The following is a 20,955-nucleotide window of genomic DNA, read 5'->3' as shown; positions in this document are numbered from 1 at the left end:
GTCCTAAAAATCGGGAGAATCCCGCCGAATCCCGACCATCTGGCAACCCTATCGGCGGCCCAGAGATGTCCGTCACCGAGAAAGGTACCATAATACTCATGCGTTTATGAACTTACTAGCGACTCGCCCCGGCTTCGCACGGGTTAACAAATTATACATAAACCTTCCTCTTGAATCACTCTATCTATTTAAAAAAAACCGCATCAAAATCCGTTGCGTAGTTTTAAAGGTCTAAGCATACATAGGGATAGACAGCGGGAAGTGACTTTGTTTTATACTATGTAGTTAATGTAGTGATTAGTGAGTCTTTGAAGACGAACTCATCGTAGTTAAAATCTCCGTATTTAATAGGTACCTGTAACTTACTCGGCAAGATCTTCCATCATCATGAAGACGCAAAATCTGCTCGGCAAATTCGGTAGTTTCGATACTAGAGTCACCGATAGGAGGGATTTTACCAACAGATCTTGACCTGATTATAATCGGATCATCTGTATTAATGTATCTAATACCTTTAAACGAGCAATTTATTTATTTATATATTTATTCAAGCGCTGGTGGCCTAGCGGTAAGAGCGTGCTACTTGCAATCCGGAGGTCGCGGGTTCGAACCCCGGCTCGTACCTATGAGTTTTTCGGAACTTATGTACGAAATATCATTTGATATTTACCAGTCGCTTTTCGGTGAAGGAAAACATCGTGAGGAAACCGGACTAATCCCAATACGAGCCTAGTTTACCCTCTAGGTTGGAAGGTCAGATGGCAGTCGCTTTCGTAAAACTAGTGCCCACGCCAATTACTGGGATTAGTTGCCAAGCGGACCCCAGGCTCCCATGAGCCGTGGCAAAATGCCGGGACAACGCGAGGAAGATGATCGAGTTAAAGCCCGGTGGCCCAGAACATGTGGGTACTGAAGGTAGCACTATACTCATCCGTTTGTGAAGTTATTAGCGAGTCTTTGAAGACGAACTCATATCCTAGTTAAAATCTCCGTATTTAATAGGTACCTGTAACTTACTCGGCAAGATCTTCCATCATCATGACGGCGCAAAACCCGCTTGGCAAATTGGGTAGTTACCATACTAAAGTGACCGATAGGAGGGATTTTACCAACAGATCTTGACCTGATTATAATCGGATCATCTGTATTAATGTATCTAATCTATCTAATATTTGTACCTTTAAACGAGCAATTCTTGTATATTTATATGTATTTATTTATTTATATATATATTTCTGGGATCTCGGAAACGGCTCTAACGATTTCGATGAAATTTGCTATATGGGGGTTTTCGGGGGCGAAAAATCGATCTAGCTAGGTCTTATCTCTGAGAAAACGCGCATTTTCGAGTTTTTATATGTTTTCCGAGCGAAGTTCGGTCACCCAGATATTAGTGTTTGAAACAAAATAAGAATTTCCCAAATCGATCCCCCGAAAAAAACCGACTACTGAGAATAGATTTTGCTTTTTGTAATGGAGTATAAGGCCCACTTGCACCATCCCAATAACCCGGGGTTAAGCAGTAAAACCGGTAACCCAGTGTCAAATTGTACTGGTAACTATAGTAACTCCAGGTTTAACCTGTCATATCCCAAGGGCTCAAATAGGAGCCGTAAATAAATTTTCCAGATTTCCCACGATATTCAAAATTTCAACTCCCACGGCTCAAATGTGAGCCATACTGGAAGACAACGACAAAATTAGTTTTCGGGTCGCGGGATCGGACAAGTTAATCGGTTAACCCTGGGTTAGTGAATGGTGCAAGTGGCCCTAAACGTGAGTTACGTGCGCAGGTGGTGGACCCGCGACTGGTGGGCGCGTTCGACGCGCGCGAGTTGGAGCTGGTCATAGCCGGCGCGCCCGAGCTGGACGTGCCGGACTGGCGCGCGCACACCGAGTACCGCGGCGGCTACCACGACGCGCACCCCGTCATCCTGTGGTTCTGGCAGGCCATCGACAGGTATCACACACACCCGATACTACGATACGTTACAGCTTAACCAGTGGTGATCGCGGGCGCGCCCGAGCTGGACGTGCCGGACTGGCGCGCGCACACCGAGTACAGGTACCACACACCAGGGATGTTGCGAATATCCGCATCCGCAACCGCGGAACTTCCGCATTATTTTCAACATCCGCATCCGCATAAAATCGATGCGGATTTGGATGCGGATGTGGAACAGGTCGGTACAGGAACGTCTTAGCATCGGCGTAAGTGCTAGACTGCTAGGTAATTTAGTAATTAACCAAAAAAACCTATTAGAAATGAGCAGTCAAGCGTGAGTGGGACTTAATGTACGGAACCCTTGGAACGCGAGTCCGACTCGCACTTGGCCGGTTTTTTGAAATAAAAATTACTAATTTGTAATATTTGACGTTTTTTATGGTACTATCTTGACATCCGCATCCGCATCCGCGGATGTGAGCCTTTATAAATCCGCATCCGCGGATGTCAAAAAATCGGCATCCGCAACATCCCTGCCACACACACCCGATACTACGACGATACGTTACAGCTTAACCAGTGGCATAGCTAGAGGATATGGCGCCCGGGGCAGGCACCAAATTTGCGCCCCCCCCCCCCCCCCCCCGAAACGAAATGAACTAACGAAAGGGTTACTTTTTACTTATTAAAGTTTACTTTTGATTTAGACAAATAAGTTTTTTAGTCCATCGGTGGCTAACAAGCTTACGACTCACCTGATGGTAAGCGGTCACCGCATCCTATGGACGTCTACACTCCAGGGGCGTTACATGCGCGTTGCCGACCATTTTAAAACTTATACACTTCTTTTTTGGAGATCTCCTTAGACTTGAAGATTCAATATCGCTTGTAAGTTTGGGATCGTAGACTATTCATAGCGCGCCTTTGGACTGATTTGAAGGGACCAAGGTGGCATCTAGGTGCTCCTGCCCAAAGGTGACAGCAGTACTCATTATATGGTGGAATCTGTCCATGGTCGTACGCAGCATTTTTTAAGCGGTGGGGCACATTTTGGCTGGTCCATTTTCTATGGGAGGTCTTTTGCCCATTTTGGCCCCCCCCCCCTTGGACGGCGCCCGGGGCACGTGCCCCCCCCCCCCCCCCCTAGTTACGCCACTGAGCTTAACACACAGAACATATTAAAGAGGTTAGAACGGCTATCGCGCGCAGTTAGTATCGGAACCGGTGTCGCCGCTCGTTCCTCTCCACATTTCCACATTTCTCGCGCAACGGTAGTGAAAACTTGTGTGCCTGGTGAATGGATACGCCTCCTTTCGACAGATTTGATGTCTGGCTTCTTAATCTGAACGTTATTGTGGCGCAAAAGGCATGTTTACGTTTTTCGGTCAGCGCGGGCGAGTACTAGCATGCGAGCGTTTGCTCATAACCGGCGGCGACACGTACCCTGCTCGCATCGCCATTCTACTTGTTATGTGGCTTAACACATTCAGTGCCGGCGACTCGCTAGGGGAGTTCACTGTTCGTGGGCGCTTTTCGCTACGTACCGTTTTTCCCGCGTTATCGGCTACGCTCGTAGCGCGTAACTCGCGTCGGCAGTGAATGTGTCAATAACGATACAGTACTACAGTAGCTCGCGCGGTTTATTCTTCAACCTGTGGGTCGCGACACCGGGGGCTCGAAAAGCAATACGGGCTACAAACAGTTTAGGGTAGGGGTTCCTTGCAAGAAAAGAAAGGGTCATATCATATAGAACAGCGGTCGGCAACCCGCATGCGGCCCGCGAGCCTCCCTGGCTATTTTGTATATAATATTGACAAACGACAATGTCTGATAAAGTCATAAATATTAACAAAGTGCGGCCCGCATCAACTTCGTTAACTACTATGTGGCCCTTGGCTGCTAAAAGATTGCCGACCGCTGATATAGAGGGTTAAAGAATCCTAAACCCTATAAAAATATTGGTAGGTACATATTAGTAGTTCAGAGGGCCTACCGCGAACCACGTTCGACTTGTTACCTCCCTGTCACACTTACGTACGAATTTACAAGTGCGATAGAGAGGCAACACGTCGAACGTGGTTCGCGGTAGGCCCTCTGAACAAAATCTACGCCAAATATTTTACCCAAAAAAATAAATAGTCCATCTAAGAATAAATAAACCACACCTAATACTAAAAATAAGAAACAGACATTTTTTATCCCGTTAGGTTTGTTAATTCCAAATACATCTTCGCTTCCATTTGGCGCTTACCTACACCCGCCCACATTTTCGATCAATTGCCACGCGGATCTTGAGCGGCAACCTTGATCAAAATGCGTGTAGCTTCCTATATATAGGCACATTTATTATCTAATTCAGTCACTCCTTTTGCAAATTAACTTATGTAATTTTTTATCGCGGCCGCAATTCCGTATCGATACGATTTAGTCGCCGGGCGACCTACATGTTGAAACTTGATAAACGAGTCGCGAAACTGCCAAAGGTTATTTGCAATTTAAATGATTAGGTGATTGCTGGCGCTAAAGTCAATCGAATATGCTAGGTATGCAATAAAGAACACTGGTAACGATTAATCCACCGAACCGAATGGGCCCTACGGAAGACCAGCGCTGGCTTTATAGCTAGCATTATGCTGAGTTGGGTCCATTTCGTGATGCACACTTATTGTTCTCTTCTGTTCTTGCTGTTGTTGTCTGTACATGTTCGTACATGTTTTGTGAACGTCACGAATAAAAATCTTTTATCTTATAATTATTGCCATTTAGCATGAACAAATATTTCGGTATGTAATATGATTATTCTCTTTATTTACTTGAACTCTCTAGGCTAGGTGATTTATAATATGAATATAAAAGTAAAATATAAAAACACTTACAAAACAATAAAAAATACATATAAACACATTATAAAAAACCTAACCTAGGGTGCCGCCAGCAGCGGGGCAAGGCCCAAGCTGCCGGTGGTCAGGGCTGCAGAGAGAGGAACCGGCGGACTATCCGCGCCGTGTCCAAGATCACCGCCTTCTGCATCTGGCCCTTGATCCAACCACCTAGCGAGAGTCTCTCAAGATGTTGGTCGAGACTCTTCGCTATTAGACCGTTCGCTGAAACAACTATCGGGACAATGATCGTCGAATCAACATCCCACATGGCGGTTATCTCGTAGCCTAGTCAAGTTATATGATTATTATTATTAAGAGAAAAGGACTCTAGATTGATGTAGGTAGGTAAATTGTTCTGGATTTTGACTTTCTAATTAAATCCGAGTAGTAACAGTACAGAAGTATCTCAAGTTTGAAAACGAGCGTACCTACTACCTCGCCCTCAACAATGGCAATTTATATGACCGACTCATGATAGGTAACAACTAGGGTTGCCAACTATTTTTTGGTAGAATATAGTATTTTCCAGAATAAGGCATAAAAAATATAGTACATTTCAAAAAAATATGGTACTTTTAGATAAAATACTAAGCATAAGTGTAACATACGTTTAATCGGAAATATAGTATTATAGCGTACTATATAATTTCCAAAAGTATATAGTACAGAGAGCCAAAATATAGTACAATACTATACTTGGTCAACCAGATCTTGACAGTAGAAAAAGGCGGCAAATTTGAAAAATGTAGGGTGTAGGGATATCGTATCATAGAAAATTTGAATTTCGCGCCTTTTTTTACTGACAAGATTTGGCTGACCGGCTATATATAATATAGTACGGTTGGCAACCCTAGTAACAACTGTCTCGCTTCCGAAATGTTTATTTCAAAGTAATGCTTTATTTAACAGGTTCACAAACGAGCAGCGGCTGCGACTGGTCCAGTTCGTGACTGGCACGTCATCCATCCCGTACGAGGGTTTCTCGGCGCTGCGGGGCTCCACGGGCCCGCGGCGCTTCTGCATCGAGCGCTGGGGCCGCGTGGAGTCCCTCCCGCGAGCGCACACCTGCTTCAACCGCCTCGACCTGCCGCCCTACCCCACGCCGCAGCTGCTGCACGAGAAGCTGTTGCTGGCCGTCGAGGAGACCAACACCTTCGGCATCGAGTGAACGCTGCACGAAACGCCACGCTAAAGCCCTTGCTACACGGTCGCCGACAAGCCTTCTAACCGTCTGTCCTTGGTCTGACCTTGATCAGCCAGCCTATTATGGATAGCTTTATCCATCTTTATCCACGTGATAAAATAACTGTCACTGTTTAACACCGTGGGAAAGAAAGTGACGGACACCGTTTTATCACGCTGTCACGTAGACAAGAACGACCATCATATCCGTACAGTTTTGGTCAAATTTTGTTGGAAACAACTGTCTACACGGTCCGTCCAGACCGAGGCCACGCGGTCTGAGGGGCTTGTCGGCGACCGTGTAGCAAGGGCTTAATGCTATAGAGCGATACGATCCTATGACAATGTCGGTGTAGTCACCGGCCCCTATTTCACCATGGTGACAGGTGCGACAATTGTCGACATCACTATTCCTGACGTCACAGGCCTCCATAGGCTACGGTAACCGCTTACCATCGGACGGGCGGTGTGCTTGTTTGCCACCAACATATTAATTTTAAAAAAACTCCATTATATCGCCAATAAATAAGTACTTATTTTGCGAAGCTAATGACAATTGTCACAAGAAACACGACAATTGTCACGAAATTCCGACACAGAACTCATTTCCTGTCAAGAATTACCGAAAGTTCTATTAAATCATGTGACAATTGTCATCATCATCATAAACTTCGAAAGATAAATACCTGTTTTTTGCCGATATAATAAAGTTTTTTTAAATAATACAAATCATTGTCATTGCCACCATCAGGTGGCAAACAGGAATACGGCCCGCCCGATGGTAAGCGGTAACCGTAGCCCATGGATGCCTGTGACGTCAGCAACAGTGACATTTGTCGAATTGTCGCACCTGTCGCCGTGGTGAAATAGGAGCCAGATATATCGGAGCCGTCAAGGTCTTCACAATATCTGAACACGCACTCTAACGCCCTGAGAATAGAGGCGTGTTCAGATATTTATAAGCGCCTTAGCCGCTCCGATATATCTGATGGCGACCGTACAAGACAATGACCAAGCTCTAAAATGTGCAACGTTTTCATTAGCTGCTGATATATACTTACGAATCTATATATTAACTCGTACATTTTCATACAGTAGTATCGCTCTGTTAGTGTCGTAAATGAAACCGAATGTAAATAGTAGTCAATTGAGACAGCGGAGTAGTGCCTAGATACCCTATCCTATATGTCGAGGTTTGTACTTTATTAACGCTTGTATCGTAAGATAAGTGAAGTGTACTGTGGCTGTGAAACGGGATCGGTCCCGTGTTTAGATATTACGCTTTCGTCACTAATTTATAATTCTATGTATATGCTGTAACCTTCCAGATTTTGTTTTTGACAGCTCCGCTCATGGCAGCAGTCGCCTAGATTATCTACTAAATAGGAATAACAGTAAAAATAAACTAGTATTATAATAGAATACTGAAAAAATATATATCTGTAATATCAGTTTATTTTAAAAATATGTCATAAATATTCCATTACACTGCGCTAGTCAGCTATTTAATACCCACATAATGCTTAACCGTGAGTAGTAGAAGCGCCAAAATGTCCTCTTGTTATGACGGGCCCCATAATAAAGTATGCTTGTTATGTTGTATAAATTACAAAGTTAAGCTGGGCAGGAAGAGGAAAACTTTGACTGTTCAATTTGTATTTAAAAAAATGAAACGAGCTCTTTGTAAGTAACACATGTATCAACTTAATGTATCATGCTCAAAATTATACAGCATCATAAAAAGTAACTTTGTTCTTAGTAAGAAAACAACTAGAGGTGAACAAATGTAAATACCCTATTTATTGCTTATGTACTCATTACATTGATGTGAGTTCATGTTTATTTTTAAGTGATAGCTCTATTATGTTGAATATTTAACTACCTTTGTGTATTGTTTTATTGTGTAAATTTTAAGTAATTTGTTTTCGTGTGAAAGTGACAAAAATGTGTCAATATACAATATTACTTACATAAACTAGTTTCATTTTATCGTATGCCCTATTCCTACCAACATGTGGTCACTGCGGTCGACCACAGCGCGGCCTCGCGCGACCACTTACGTATTGAACAATACTCGTCACATCAGTGAAAAAATAATGGCAAGGATATTTTTGCATGCCTAGAGGAATACGGTCCACAAGAAAAATAATATAGAATTTAACAAAATTGATCAGTTTGATTAAAATCTAACATGGTAATTAACCATTACATACAAAAGTATGCATAAAAGTTATTGCTTTGCTCGGGGGAGGATAACTAGGTGTGTTATTGGAAGGTTATTTCATAAAAGTTAGTACGAGTAAGTTACATTATTAGTAATGAACAAAGAATATTCACACATACAAAATGTTTATTTTTCAAGAAGTTTGTGTAACAACAAAAATCAACCTTGTTATTTTTAAGACCTTATCTTTTAAACATATATAACTATTTACAGTTCCCAGTCTGCATTTGTCAACACAAACTCATGATATAAAATGCAACAAGGGTTATTTTCTTCACATTCTACACTAAGTTGTGACGGAGTTAATTCAATTTGTCACAGTCAAGTTAAAACCTTAATTCATAATAACTCGTTAAAGTTAACTGAAGCCGATGTGATTACAATATGATAAAAGCTACTGTTACAATAGACCAGTATCCAGCATTACCGCAGCATCTTCAAAATAAAATCGCGTCCTCCCCCACTCAAACGCGTCTAACAACATGAGCATCAAGTCAAACCCAATATAGTTAGAAAAGAAACAAGCCTGCCAATGTCGACTCGGATTCAAGACGATCAACGCCTAAACCGACTAAACTATGTAATATAATACACACTCGTGTAAATATTTTGTATATTTACTTCAAAAATAACGGTACATACAGTATTTAATTTGTATTTCTATCGTACTCTTTCGAAAGGGGGAAGAGTTAAAGGCTCACTGAGTCTAGCCGAGGGAGGGGAAATCCTTGCTGTCATCGACCTTGGGGGGCGCCGGGTGCGAGCGCGGCTGCGGGCGCTCCTCCGGCACCGCCTCCTCGCGCGGCGCCGGCGCGGGGCCCGGCCCCGAGCCCGGGGCTCCGCCGCGACCGCGACCGCGGCCTCGACCGCGCCCGCGACCGCCGGCCGCGCCGCGCCGGGCCTGGTCGTTGAACGTGAACTCGATGCCCAGCACGCGCTTCTGGCGACCCACGCGCTGCGGATAGTCGGCGATATCGTACTCGTCGTCGCTCTCATCGTCGTCGCCGCCCTCCTTCTTTTTCTCGAGCATGACGAGGTTCTTCCACTGCGACAGGTCCTCGCCCTCGCCGGCCTTGCGCAAGTTGTACTGCGGAGGCGCGCGGGACGCGTTGCGCAGCGCCTTGTACTCGTCGAGCGTGAGCTCGCGCACTTCCTCCTCGGGTGCCGCGCGCTCGGGCTCCGCTCCGGCCTGTGCGTCTCCGCCGGCACCCGCTCCGGGCTCCGCCGCGGGCTTGTCCTCGGTGACCTCGCCCTCGGATCCGGTTTTGTTCAGCTCGTCCATATCGTCCTTGATAGTGCCCCAGTTGTGAGGCCCGCCGCCCTCGCGCTTGTCGACGGGCTTCACGCCGGTCTTATCGGAACCGGACCTCCTGTCGAACTCGCGCTTGCCCCGGTTATCGTAGGGCGGTCGCGGCCCGCGCGGACCGTCCCGATCGCGGGGCTCACGCGGAGGCCTAGGTCCGCGACGTTCGGCACCCTCGCCGTTGTCGTTGAAGTTGCGCCTTTCGAAGTTAGGCCTGCGCTCGCGGTCGCCGAATTCTCTACGCGGTGGCCTCGGCGCGCCATCCTTGTTGTCGACGGCTCCGTTCTGCGGCCGGTCCTCGCGGCGTCGCGGAGGCGGACGTTCCGCATTGCGGTCATTAGCACGAGGGGGTCCCTTACTCTTTTGTTGTTCGCCGCTCTTATTGTCTTGGGACTTCACATTTTGAGTTTCTTTGATACCTTTCCTCACGGCAACGCTAGCACCCTTAGGCTTGGATTCGGGCTTGCCCTTATTTTCTTTTTCGGCTTCTTTGGTCTTCTTTTTGAGCTCCTTGGCCTGCTCTCGCGCTTTTAACGCATCAAGAGGATCGGACTCGTCGTCCAAAAAAAGAGCGTATCTGTTAACGACCCCCACACCGTAGGAATTCTCCATTGTGATCCTCTTGATGATTTAATCACACAATAACTGGATGTTGTTGGATATTTTTATGCACTCTAGTAAGGCGACATTTTGTCTTATTTTATTGATTTCATTTAATATGGCGGACAAACGCACTAGCACGCCATATGACGAAAGGGAAAGAATAGAGAATGAATGAAAATGGCGGATTAAAAAACTACTGAAACCGTGAGCGTCTCTATGGTCCTGCGCAAGAAAGAGACAAATATATATATCTATCTCGCAACACCGATGCAATCTATTCAAGGCACAAATAATAACGCCCAAACGTACGTATATTAATAAAATAAAAAAATTAAATAAAAGGACTCTAAAATAATATAAAGGTAAATTTAACTTCATTTGATATTAAATATAATAAAATAAACAAATTTTGTTTATTTTAAACTGACGATTGACTGACGTCTATATGGTTTATACCAATGAAAAAAGAATCATATGGAAGCGACATACCTACAAAAAAAGTGTGGCCGACGCCATATTGCCGAGAACTGAACATGGCGGTCTGTAGTGCTGGGAAGACAAGTTGATATTTGACAAGGATATCGATAAACTAAGTTGTCATCATTTTAAACACATAAACCTATTAGATCCACTTAAAGACAAGAAAAACATAGTCTACAAAAGGCGGAGTTTATACGTCTTATGATATTCTCTACCAGTCCACCTTAAGGCAAAGCAGAAAAAATGTTGATGTTGGCCTGTAACTTAAGATAACATATAATTGAGAGAACGCTATTTGTTGGCTTATGAGTCTTTATGACGGCCGTTTGCATTATCGATACCTACTCTAGTTCATAATCGTACTAATTACGATTAATTAAGACGATAGTGCAGATATCACAAAGTTGCAATTTAATTATTAATATAAATGCATAGATGGTCAGGCAAGTCTTGTCGGTAGAAAAAGGCGCAAAATTCAAATTTTCTATGGGACGATATCCCTTCGCGCCTACATTTTTGAAATTTGCCGCCTTTTTTTACTGACAAGATCTGCTTGACCATTTATAATTAGCGGTATTGTGAACTAGGGTACCGTTATTAGTTAAATATAACATAAGAAGATTATTCTTCCTATGTAGAATAAAACAACATTCATACACAAAAATATTCTTTATTCATTTCTGATTCGGAATAATACAACTTTGTTCAGGTAGTTCCAGAAAGATTCTTTTTCCGTTTGTTTTTTCTATAATATTGGAAACGTACATCAAGGTAAGTTTGAATTACTTACACTTTTCATCAGCAAGAGTTTGTGTTTTGCCTTATATTTTCTGTTCCAATGGTTTCTAACCATTTTTTTCTCGTACATTCAGTTCAGATTTCGGTAACCTGAAAAAACAAAAATATTATATAATATATGATTACTTACTTTCCCTCAGTACAACCGCTTTCAGGATACAGGTTTTAAGTATATACATACATATATACTTGGTCAACCAGATCTTTTCAGTAGAAAAAGGCGGCAAATTTGAAAAATGTAGGCGCGAAGGGATATCGTCCGTCGTAAAATGAGATTGGTCCAATTTTTGCTAATTAATTGAAAATATAAATTTACATACAAAATCTTTCAAATACATGTTAAGATTCTTCCCCAAACTTTTCTTAAATTCGATATAAAAGCATATCACTAGCTGTCAAATGTACTAATTTCTATAGTACGAAAATATCGAAAATAAATACTTAATTTATTCCAGTATATCGCAAATAGTATTTATTGGCTAGTTATTAACTAAATACACACCATAAGAAGGCAGTCATCTATGAAATAACAAATATTTCAGTTAAAATGTAAACATACCGGTGCAACGACAAACTTTTCCGGTTTTCCTTTTTTCTTGAGCCACATCCAACAAAACTGCACTTAGGCATTATGTCCTTTCTTGTCCTTAACCACTACACCACATTATTAAACAGAAATATTCGCAAAATTTCCAAATATCCAATATTTTATTTTAATAACAGAACACTTTGACGCTTCATGTACCATGGAAAACGTGAACTGAATATGGCGGACCGGCCACAGTAGGCATGTCACGTGACCATCAAATGAAAAATGTTGCCATAGCAGAACGCACTGAAGTATTGTTATCCTTTTCCACATAAGAGAAAATATATTGGTTAGAAAGTGACAACATAATGTTTACTTATTCTGCATCGAAATGCTTGGTATTTGTATAACTGATTGCATGTATAGAACAATATGCCGAGTCCACTCTTTTATACGTCATTGGTTTATACCAGTTTATACCACCGAGAGTCGAGACTAGTAAATCTGAAATTAAATGACCTATTTTTTGTTCCCAAAGTAAAATGAACGTTTTCATCACACTTAAGCACTTGCGCCGTAAGCGTGCTTATTTCACAGGAGTTAAAAGTCCATTTTACTCCCACGGGAATAATAGCTTATTTTAAATTTTTTAATTGTCACTTTGATTGTCAACAAAAAAGTCCCCTCCACACTCGCGCGCGAATCGCGGTACGAAGCCGCGAATACCCCCGGCTACACACGTTAACTATAAATCGTAGCGATTAATCTGTGCAGTCTGATTTGCGCAGTTTTATCTACCGTGTGTATGACAAATCGTTGTCGATTATCGTAACGATTTGTCATACACACGATAGATAAAACTGCGCAAATCGGACTGCACAGATTAATCGCTACGATTTATAGTTAACGTGTTTAGCCTTGGAGGATACAACTAAACGGAGTAGCCATATTTTTTACGTTTTTTTTTACGTTTACGTTATGCATACATTTGACCCTCCCCTCCCCCGCAAAAATCGGCAGACTGTTTTGTACAGAAAATTACAGACATGGCGTCTCCGTTTGATTATATCCTCCAAGTGTGTAGCCGGGGCTGGCCGGGGTCATTTCACAGATATGCGATCTCGACTCCACACTCGCGTTCGCGGCTTCGCACCGCGATTCGCGCACGAGTGTGGAGGGCCCTTTTGTCGCACATGTAAATTCGTACGTAAGTGTGACAGAGAGGCAACACGTCGAACGTGGTTCGCGGTATAGGCCCTGTCACTTGTGTACGCTTGCATTTCCTAGGTTGCACTAATGATTTTGGACTATATTTAATTAGTTCTCACATGTCAAAAACGAAAATAATTACAAATATTCTGATTTTTAGAGTTTATTGATATAGAACAACACGTAAAATCAAAAACCGACTAGATATAGTCTGACAAGCCAATTTGACAGTAGGAAGAAGCGGGAAAAAAATCAAAAGTAAGTGCAAACGATAGAACAAAAGAAAAAAACCCCTTTTCTACTAACAAATTATACGCCAAAATATAAAAAAGGCTCTTAGAAGTTAGATCAAGCCAAGTAGGGAGCAATTTTGATACCACAGACTGTGCAAGGGTTATTTAAACGTCATAATTTCATAAACGATTGACGTTTAAAATAACACTTGCACAAAATCTATTTTGGTCTAAATCTATGTACATTTGGGAACAAACTCGAATCACGGTTGGAGAAAGCATATATACTTGGTCAACCAGATCTTGACAGTAGAAAAAGGCAGCAAATTTGAAAAATGTAGGCGCGAAGGGATATCGTTCCATAGAAAATTTGAATTTCGCGCCTTTTTTACTGACAAGATTTGGTTGATCAGCTATAACTTTAACTTACACCCTACTTTTTGCAGGGATTGGGAGGGCACGCACTACCACCGCCACCTGCTGACCCCAAGCATGTATCCAAAAGTAAGCCACAGACCATGTACGGATCACAATCAGCTGAGGGTCTCCTGTCTTCCATGAAACCTGCGTCTTTTTCTTTAATTCGCCTTTGAAGCCTGATGGAAGATTTTCGATCAGCGATACCCCAGCGGAATTCGTCAAATGGAGCAGTTTCAAACTGACCCGACAACCTCATTCTGTTTGCTGCTTCACTCATTTGGTAGTGTGACATATGTTTCTTATGGTTCTTCTCCAGTTTCTTAATGCATTCTTCAATAAATTTGTAACCCCCGGGCGCAGTGCGCATTTTCTTGGTACTGAAATTGTGATGCATTCCAGATCCTGGATGCTTCATTCCCATTGGCTTTGGATGGTACGTGATTTGAACACCGTATTCTTCTGCTACGCGAGCCATTATATATCGAGCTAACCATATGTGGTCAGGTGCTTTTATGCCTGTTGTAGTGCCTATTTGAAATTCCCAACTGCAAAACATGACTTCGGCATTAGTGCCTTCAAAATCTAGACCGGCGTACAAGCATGCACGCGTATGCGCTTCACTCACGTCTCTTCCGCTAATATATTTCGCTCCAACACCGCAGTATGAATATTCGTATTTGACAGCCGGGAATCCACCACCTTTAGGCCAACCCAAGCCCCAACCATCGACGTCCAACATGGCGTATTCTTGCTCCAGTCCAAACCAAGGGTCTTGGTCTTTATGAGCTTCACATAAACTGTTGCAGAAATTTCTATGGTTAGTTGGAGATGGCTTGTTGTCACCCAAATATACTTCACTCAAGACTAATACGTGTGGCTCCATTCTGAACGGATCTCTACAGACTGCTGCTGGCAACAGCTTGGTATCAGAATTCTCGGTGCTCGCCTGACCAGTGGAGCTGCCGTCGAAGGCCCATTCGGGAGCTGCGTCTGCAGAGTATGGCATACAGCTAAGGATTCTATCCTTGCATCTCAAATTTATACCTGATCCGTCGATCCAACAATATGTAGCGAGGATCTTGTTGCATGGCCAAGGAAGTCTCATGTACCTGTCCATAACTTTTTTGCTCATAATGTGGTTTATGTTATGGGCCATTAAGTTCCTTCTACATAATAGCACAACATCGCGGGATTTGTAATTTAATAATGATTTTAAAATGATACTATTCATTTTTACGAGTTGTTTTACACTTATAAATTTTGACTTTACACTTTTTTCAATTTCTGCTGTTGTATGGATTCATTTTAGAATTTGAAGTTTCGTAATTCGTTATTTGAATGCTAGTTTTTGTACATTCTTTTCAGCCTACATTATACTCTATCAAATTATATTTTTTCTATAAAAACTTAGCAAGCAGTAATTACTAGAACGTAATCACTAATATACTTGGTCAACCAGATCTTGACAGTAGAAAAAGGCGGCAAATTTGAAAAATGTAGGCGCGAAGGGATATCGTCCCATAGAAAAGTTGAATTTCGCGCCTTTTTTTACTGACAAGATTTGGTTGACCAGCTATATTTAAAATAAATTTATATAAGTAAATCTTAAAATACAAAATACAAGGAATAACAACATCAAGCTAAGCTAAAAGAAAATAGAAGTGCTCTGATACCCGGGTTTACCCTTGATATCACCAATAAAATAACGATGTTAAATTTGTATTTGTTCTTAATTGACAAAAAATTTAGCTACAGCAATAAAAGTTTAAAATGGCTCTTAATTTGTATGGGTGAACTGGTTGAGTTTGTGTTCCTTCTTATAGATAGATAATTGTTCCCATCCCACTCTACTTATCTTATTCGATCGATTATTTTTGTCTTTTTGAAGAATGAATCAGGCGCAGCCATTGCAGATGTAATTTGCAAACTCTTGATTCTATTTTTAACTTCTTCTTGTCATTAGGTATATGTTAACAAAAAGTAACCAGAACTATTTGCAAGTTTGCGCAATACGAGCACATATTCTATAAGGATCACAATCTCCTGCAGGGCGACGATCCTCAAGAAATCCCTTGTTGTCTATCGCTACACTTCTCTGTAGTCGAATGGACGCCGTTCTATCAGCTACGCCCCACTTGCACATATCAAAGGACGAGGTTTCAAATTTTCCTGACAATCGTTTCTTGTTCGCATCACTGTCTCCAAGACCGTAATGTATCATATCGTTTACATGGTTTTCGCACAAAACTTTACATACTCTTTCTATTTCTGTAATACCTCCATCAGCACGCATTTTCTTTACGCTGAAATTATGATGGCATCCTATTCCCGGTTGGTCCATGCCCATTGGTTTGGGGTGATAACTAATAGTAACTCCAAAACTCTCGGCGATTCTCTCTAGTAAATAACGTCCTATCCACAAATCATCAGCCGCTTTAATGCCTGGTGTAGTCCCTACCTGGAATTCCCAAGAGCCCATCATTACTTCAGCATTACTGCCTCCATAATCCATGCCGGAATACAGCGATGCCCTTGCATGACATTCCACTATTTCTCTGCCTGTGACATGTTGCCCAATACCACAGTATGAAAATTTGTTTTTAAGTGCAGGATACCCTCGTGGTCCAGGCCAGCCCAACGGCCAGTTTTCCTCATTAAACATGGTGTATTCTTGTTCTATACCGAACCAGGGATCTTGATCAGAAATGTTACTTAAAATTTTTGCACATTCAGCTCGGTGGTTGGTAAGCGTAGGAGTCCCGTCTCCATGCACTGTTTCGCATAGAACGATCACGTGCGGGCTTCTCCTGAAGGGATCTTGGTACATTGCAACAGGAATTAATAGTGTATCTGAATCGTCTGTTTTTGCTTGACCTGTGGAGCTGCCATCAAATGACCAATTAGGAAGCGCTTTTAAATCACAAGGTTCTTTATCCAAAACACGATCTTTAGATCGCAATTTGATACCAGTCCCATCAATCCAAACGTAAGTGGCTAAGAACTTGTTTTTTGGTATGGGTAACTGTAAATAATGATTGTAGGATGCGTTTACTGGTCCTGTGAAATCATTGGAACAGTGATAGTGGTGTAGTCCCCTTCGAGCGTAATATCGTATTGGTTGTACACATTTAATTTGAACGGCTTTAGAAACCAAAGCCTTAATGGCGAGAGCCATTACGAACTACAAAATAAATATTATCAAATAGTTTGCCAATCTTTCAATTCCGGTACATGTACAAGTGGGCTGTGACAATTTGTATTAAAATCTAGTTGGTCCCATATTTAAATTTGTGCATGCATTGTTCATCACCCATGGATGTAGCCAACGGGTGCGATGCGGCGCACGTATCGATAGTGTGTAAGATGGTCGCTGTATCTGCGTTATAGCTAATTTAGACTCTCGCATGAGCCACGAGACGAGCCGCGAGCCGCGCCACGAGACGCGAGTCCACCGCTTACACTCGCGTTCGGCTTGTCATACGGTTATAAACCTTATGCCGTGCCGTTAGTGTTTAAATTATATTAGCTCGACGAGCTTGCGAGCCACGGGACGAGCCGCGAGCCCACCGCTTACACTCGCGTCTCGTGGTGCGGCTCGCGGCTCGTCTCGTCTCGTGGCTCACGCGAGAGTTTAAACCGGCTATTAAAGACGCAGCTATAAGTTAGAGCGAGAAAGAGAGATTTTGCCGCACCAAAGTTGCGTTGCGGTGCGGTAGTCTGTTACGGCTTTTATAGCTATATAGATACTGGCATGGCAACATAAATGCTTTTTTTACATATGTTCATACTGGAAATATGTGTCACACTGTCACTGTCATATCATGGTCATAATATACTTACTTTACTCTTTGGTCATATCCATGTTAATGACATCATCACGTAGTGATTATATTCTCTTTGGACATCATATCATATTCATATCTGTCACTGTCAGTCATTTTCATGCGTGCTTATTTGTTGTCTTACTTTAAATTTTTTCTACTCTCATAAAAAAAAATCGTGTTGAAAATCAGCATTTTCAGTTCTGAAGTAATTTACTGCTAATAGAAGAACTCATTACTGCAAGATAAACATTAACTGATTATTTACTTACATTAAAACAAATCTCTCCTTGGAGTTTCGTGTCTATCAAGTGGTCTATCATCATGGAAACGTAAATATAATATTTTTTTTTATAAAACTCAGTAAATTTCATTCTTGTTTTATAATTATTTAGTTTATATTTTACTGTAAACGTTACTTAGAATAATTTTTCATTCATTCAGTCAGCCACAACTGCAACGTGTCAATAGCTGCATGGAAATTGTTCGTTTTCAGAATAAAGGCGAATGCAGCTTTCCTGTGTAACTTTGAGGTGATGCAGATCCTGCAGCAGCTGAAGGATAGCACCCAAAAGAAGCACAAGAGAGAGGGCTCACTGGCTACTGTCACATATGAGGTACTAGTGACCCACCCCGGCTTCGCACGGGTTAACAAATTATACATAAACCTTCCTCTTGAATCACTCTAATAAAAAAAACCGCATCAAAATCCGTTCCGTAGTTTTAAAGATCTAAGCATACATAAGGACAGACAGACAGCGGGAAGCAACTTTGTTTTATATTTGTACTATGTAGTGGTAGTGATAATTGATGCATTTGTATTTTAAAAATGTTTTGTTGGACATATTCAACCATATATCCCTTCAGCTGGTATGCATAATTTTAGAGTTGTTGGAATTTTAACTTTCTATCAGTTAAACATCTAGAAGGTGATGTTCAATTTTGAAAACATTACCCTGTTCCGTACAACACAGACTTCTTTATAGAGTCTGTGCGGAAAGAGAAGAGTCGTGAAATGTAGGGGAGCCCATACATTCTATGACTACTCTTTCCGCACAGACCCTACCAATGTCAACGATTAAATATGCCCCAATGACATCTGTAGATCGTAAATGACTGATGAACTCCCAGATATTATAAATAATATGTAAACATGAAATAACTTAACCTTAAAGCCTAACCTTGAAGGAGCGTAGAGAGTGTGGAGACTCTGATCGAGACATATAAAATACTAACCCAACACTATGATCTCAAAGACTTCCATAAGATGCTCGAACGCAATAATAACAACCGTCTGAGAGGTCATCAGTATAAGCTGGTGTCTCGCAGGTCCTACAATAATCCTCATAGACACTTCTTTAGCAACAGAGTGGTCAAAGCTTGGAACAAACTCCCAGAAGACGTAGTATCGGCCCAAAGTGTCAATGAGTTCAAGAACAATTTAGATAAGCACAACGCAAATTCTACTCAACAATGAAAACTCTGTTGATGATCCTGGATACAGGGATTATCAGTTATTTCAACTGCCTGCCTGCTTAATAAATAATAATAATAACTTGTTCCAGACAGTTCACTACCTCCAAGACACAGACTGCAAGAACCAGAGCGCGCAGGCCATACAGAAGTTCCTGGAAGCCACTAAGAAGTTCAAGCTCACCAAGGTGGAGAAGCTCATGATGGCCAACAGTCCGCCCAGGACAGAACTAGAAATTCAATTGGTTAGTACTTAGGTCATACTTACTGAAAATTCCTGGACTGGCCACTTAGAAAAAATAAGTTTTCTCATAAGTATATCAGAATCCAGAAACTTTCAGTATGATCCACGTATTAGTAGTTAATGTTAGTGTCAAATATTCATTTATTGTGTACTAACTAGCGACCCGCCCCGGCTTCGCACGGGTTAACAAATTATACATAAACCTTGCTCTTGAATCACTCTATCTATAAAAAACCGCATCAAAATCCGTTGCGTAGTTTTAAAGATCTAAGCATAAATAGGGACAGACAGACAGCGGGAAGAGACTTTGTTTTATTTTTTTATACTATGTAGTGGAGATTTTTTCTCTTTCTTTAGCCTTTTTCCAGCCTTGTAAAGGAAGGGACAAGTGTCAAAGTTGTCTCGCCATATCCGCCTAATAGGCTTGCTCGCTTTGCTGCCGCTATTCTCAATTCACTGTTTTTTAAATTTCAGATAGTCCAAGAAAGTGAAGAGCGCTTATCAGAAGACGAAGTGCGTGAAATCATAGACATCGTGAATGATTGCCTGCCGGCCGCCGAGCCCTCCTGACCCGGTGTAGAGCTACAACTAACTACTTGATTACTTAGGTTAGTATCAGATCTCAACTGGTCTATGGCGTCAAGAAATCAGATAAAACAATTATAGTTTGTCAAAGGACTGTCTCATTTCAAAGACAGAGATATTAATTATATCTTTGTCTTACACTAGTACTGAGTATTATAGTTTTTTTTTGGTTCTTATTTACTGACAAATAGGTTTGACCAACTATAGTTACGGTAAACTGGGCTTAGTTGGAATCGCGGGGAAACATTGTTTATCGATTTTTTTACTGTATAACCAAAGATAATTTGAAATAGAGACGGATTGTCAAAGTATATTATGTAGCCACAGTAAACTGCCATCTTTCAACAGAAGATTAAAACTTTTAGAACTCAACTGACTTTGATCCTTATTCTTTCACTGATATGTGTTAACGCTCACTGGTACGTGCGAGCGTTATATCCCGTTGCGGTCCCAAAGACCGCTAAAGCCTAATTAGTAAATTTTTAGATTTATTGAGACCGTTGAGATTCCAATTATTTGATTCTAACCTGATTAATTCTCTTTTGCGGGCCAAACGCTTATTTATTTATGATGTCATTGGGATTAGTCATTACCTTTAAGTAATATGCTTATTTATTTATGATGTCATTGGGATTAGTCATTACCTTTAAGTAAGTAAAATGAAATAATATGAGATTTGGAATGTACCTAATTAATAATTAAAATACACCTGCAGCCAACTTTACACAGTCATTGCATTTTCCGCTAACAAGTAATATAGGTTAACTATTAGCATAAGCGTAATTGTAAATAAAACATCGAGACAAAGGTACTTTATTTTATTACTTATCTACATATTTTGCCCCTTTTGCAACTCATACATACAAAATATTAAGAGGAAAGGCCAGTTGAGCCCATTCCAGATTTGAGAATTTTAGGTGAATATTACGGCTCCTAAAATTAGTGCGATAAGGACAAAATCGAGGTTTCGGTCGTGGCCATTTAGCCCTTGCTACACGGTCGCCGACAAGCCCCCCAGACCGCG

At 41.6% G+C, this 20,955-nt stretch overlaps 6 protein-coding genes across 7 annotated transcripts in view; 3 read left to right on the top strand and 3 right to left on the bottom strand.

The window, feature by feature from the left end:
* Positions 1 to 6,000, top strand: part of LOC134648711 (E3 ubiquitin-protein ligase HECW2) — a 162,495-nt gene extending 156,495 nt beyond the window's left edge. Inside the window, exons 15-16 of the mRNA XM_063503220.1 lie at positions 1,794 to 1,960; positions 5,737 to 6,000. Of these exons, the coding sequence (XP_063359290.1) occupies positions 1,794 to 1,960; positions 5,737 to 5,995 (426 nt within the window). The 3' untranslated portion in view covers positions 5,996 to 6,000. The remainder of the gene's footprint in view (positions 1 to 1,793; positions 1,961 to 5,736) is intronic.
* Positions 1 to 20,955, top strand: part of LOC134648698 (PXMP2/4 family protein 3) — a 381,574-nt gene that overhangs the window by 278,794 nt on the left and 81,825 nt on the right. The gene's annotated exons all lie outside the window — the stretch shown is intronic.
* On the bottom strand, positions 8,342 to 10,323 carry LOC134648635 (SERPINE1 mRNA-binding protein 1-like). The gene has a single exon (XM_063503124.1). The coding sequence runs from the start codon at positions 10,146 to 10,148 to the stop codon at positions 8,940 to 8,942; it is 1,209 nt and encodes a 402-aa protein (XP_063359194.1). The 5' UTR covers positions 10,149 to 10,323; the 3' UTR covers positions 8,342 to 8,939.
* LOC134649198 (glutamine synthetase 1, mitochondrial-like) lies at positions 13,806 to 15,095 on the bottom strand. The gene has a single exon (XM_063503916.1). The coding sequence runs from the start codon at positions 15,037 to 15,039 to the stop codon at positions 13,822 to 13,824; it is 1,218 nt and encodes a 405-aa protein (XP_063359986.1). The 5' UTR covers positions 15,040 to 15,095; the 3' UTR covers positions 13,806 to 13,821.
* LOC134648634 (glutamine synthetase 1, mitochondrial-like) lies at positions 15,638 to 17,051 on the bottom strand. The gene has a single exon (XM_063503123.1). It carries the CDS (start codon positions 16,981 to 16,983, stop codon positions 15,799 to 15,801), a length of 1,185 nt encoding a protein of 394 aa, XP_063359193.1. The 5' UTR covers positions 16,984 to 17,051; the 3' UTR covers positions 15,638 to 15,798.
* On the top strand, positions 17,849 to 19,999 carry LOC134648702 (DNA-directed RNA polymerase III subunit RPC9-like). The gene is made up of 4 exons (XM_063503212.1): positions 17,849 to 17,961; positions 18,126 to 18,246; positions 19,195 to 19,347; positions 19,821 to 19,999. Exons 1-4 carry the CDS (start codon positions 17,954 to 17,956, stop codon positions 19,914 to 19,916), a joined length of 378 nt encoding a protein of 125 aa, XP_063359282.1. The 5' UTR covers positions 17,849 to 17,953; the 3' UTR covers positions 19,917 to 19,999.

Source organism: Cydia amplana, chromosome 6 (genome assembly GCF_948474715.1).
Source record: "Cydia amplana chromosome 6, ilCydAmpl1.1, whole genome shotgun sequence".
In the NCBI taxonomy this organism is placed as follows: domain Eukaryota; kingdom Metazoa; phylum Arthropoda; class Insecta; order Lepidoptera; family Tortricidae; genus Cydia; species Cydia amplana.
Note: the sequence above shows the minus strand (reverse complement) of the source record. Positions and strands in the feature narration are given on the sequence as shown.

What these genes read in the sequence shown, in the direction of transcription:
- LOC134649198 (XM_063503916.1), bottom strand. Translation starts at nt 15,039, where the DNA reads ATGAATAGTATCATTTTAAAATCATTATTAAATTACAAATCCCGCGAT.
- LOC134648635 (XM_063503124.1), bottom strand. Translation starts at nt 10,148, where the DNA reads ATGGAGAATTCCTACGGTGTGGGGGTCGTTAACAGATACGCTCTTTTT.
- LOC134648702 (XM_063503212.1), top strand. An exon ending in TGGCTACTGTCACATATGAG is followed by an intron (nt 18,247 to 19,194) that starts GTACTAGTGACC and finishes AACTTGTTCCAG; the next exon opens with ACAGTTCACTACCTCCAAGA. An exon ending in CAGAACTAGAAATTCAATTG is followed by an intron (nt 19,348 to 19,820) that starts GTTAGTACTTAG and finishes TTTAAATTTCAG; the next exon opens with ATAGTCCAAGAAAGTGAAGA.
- LOC134648634 (XM_063503123.1), bottom strand. Translation starts at nt 16,983, where the DNA reads ATGGCTCTCGCCATTAAGGCTTTGGTTTCTAAAGCCGTTCAAATTAAA.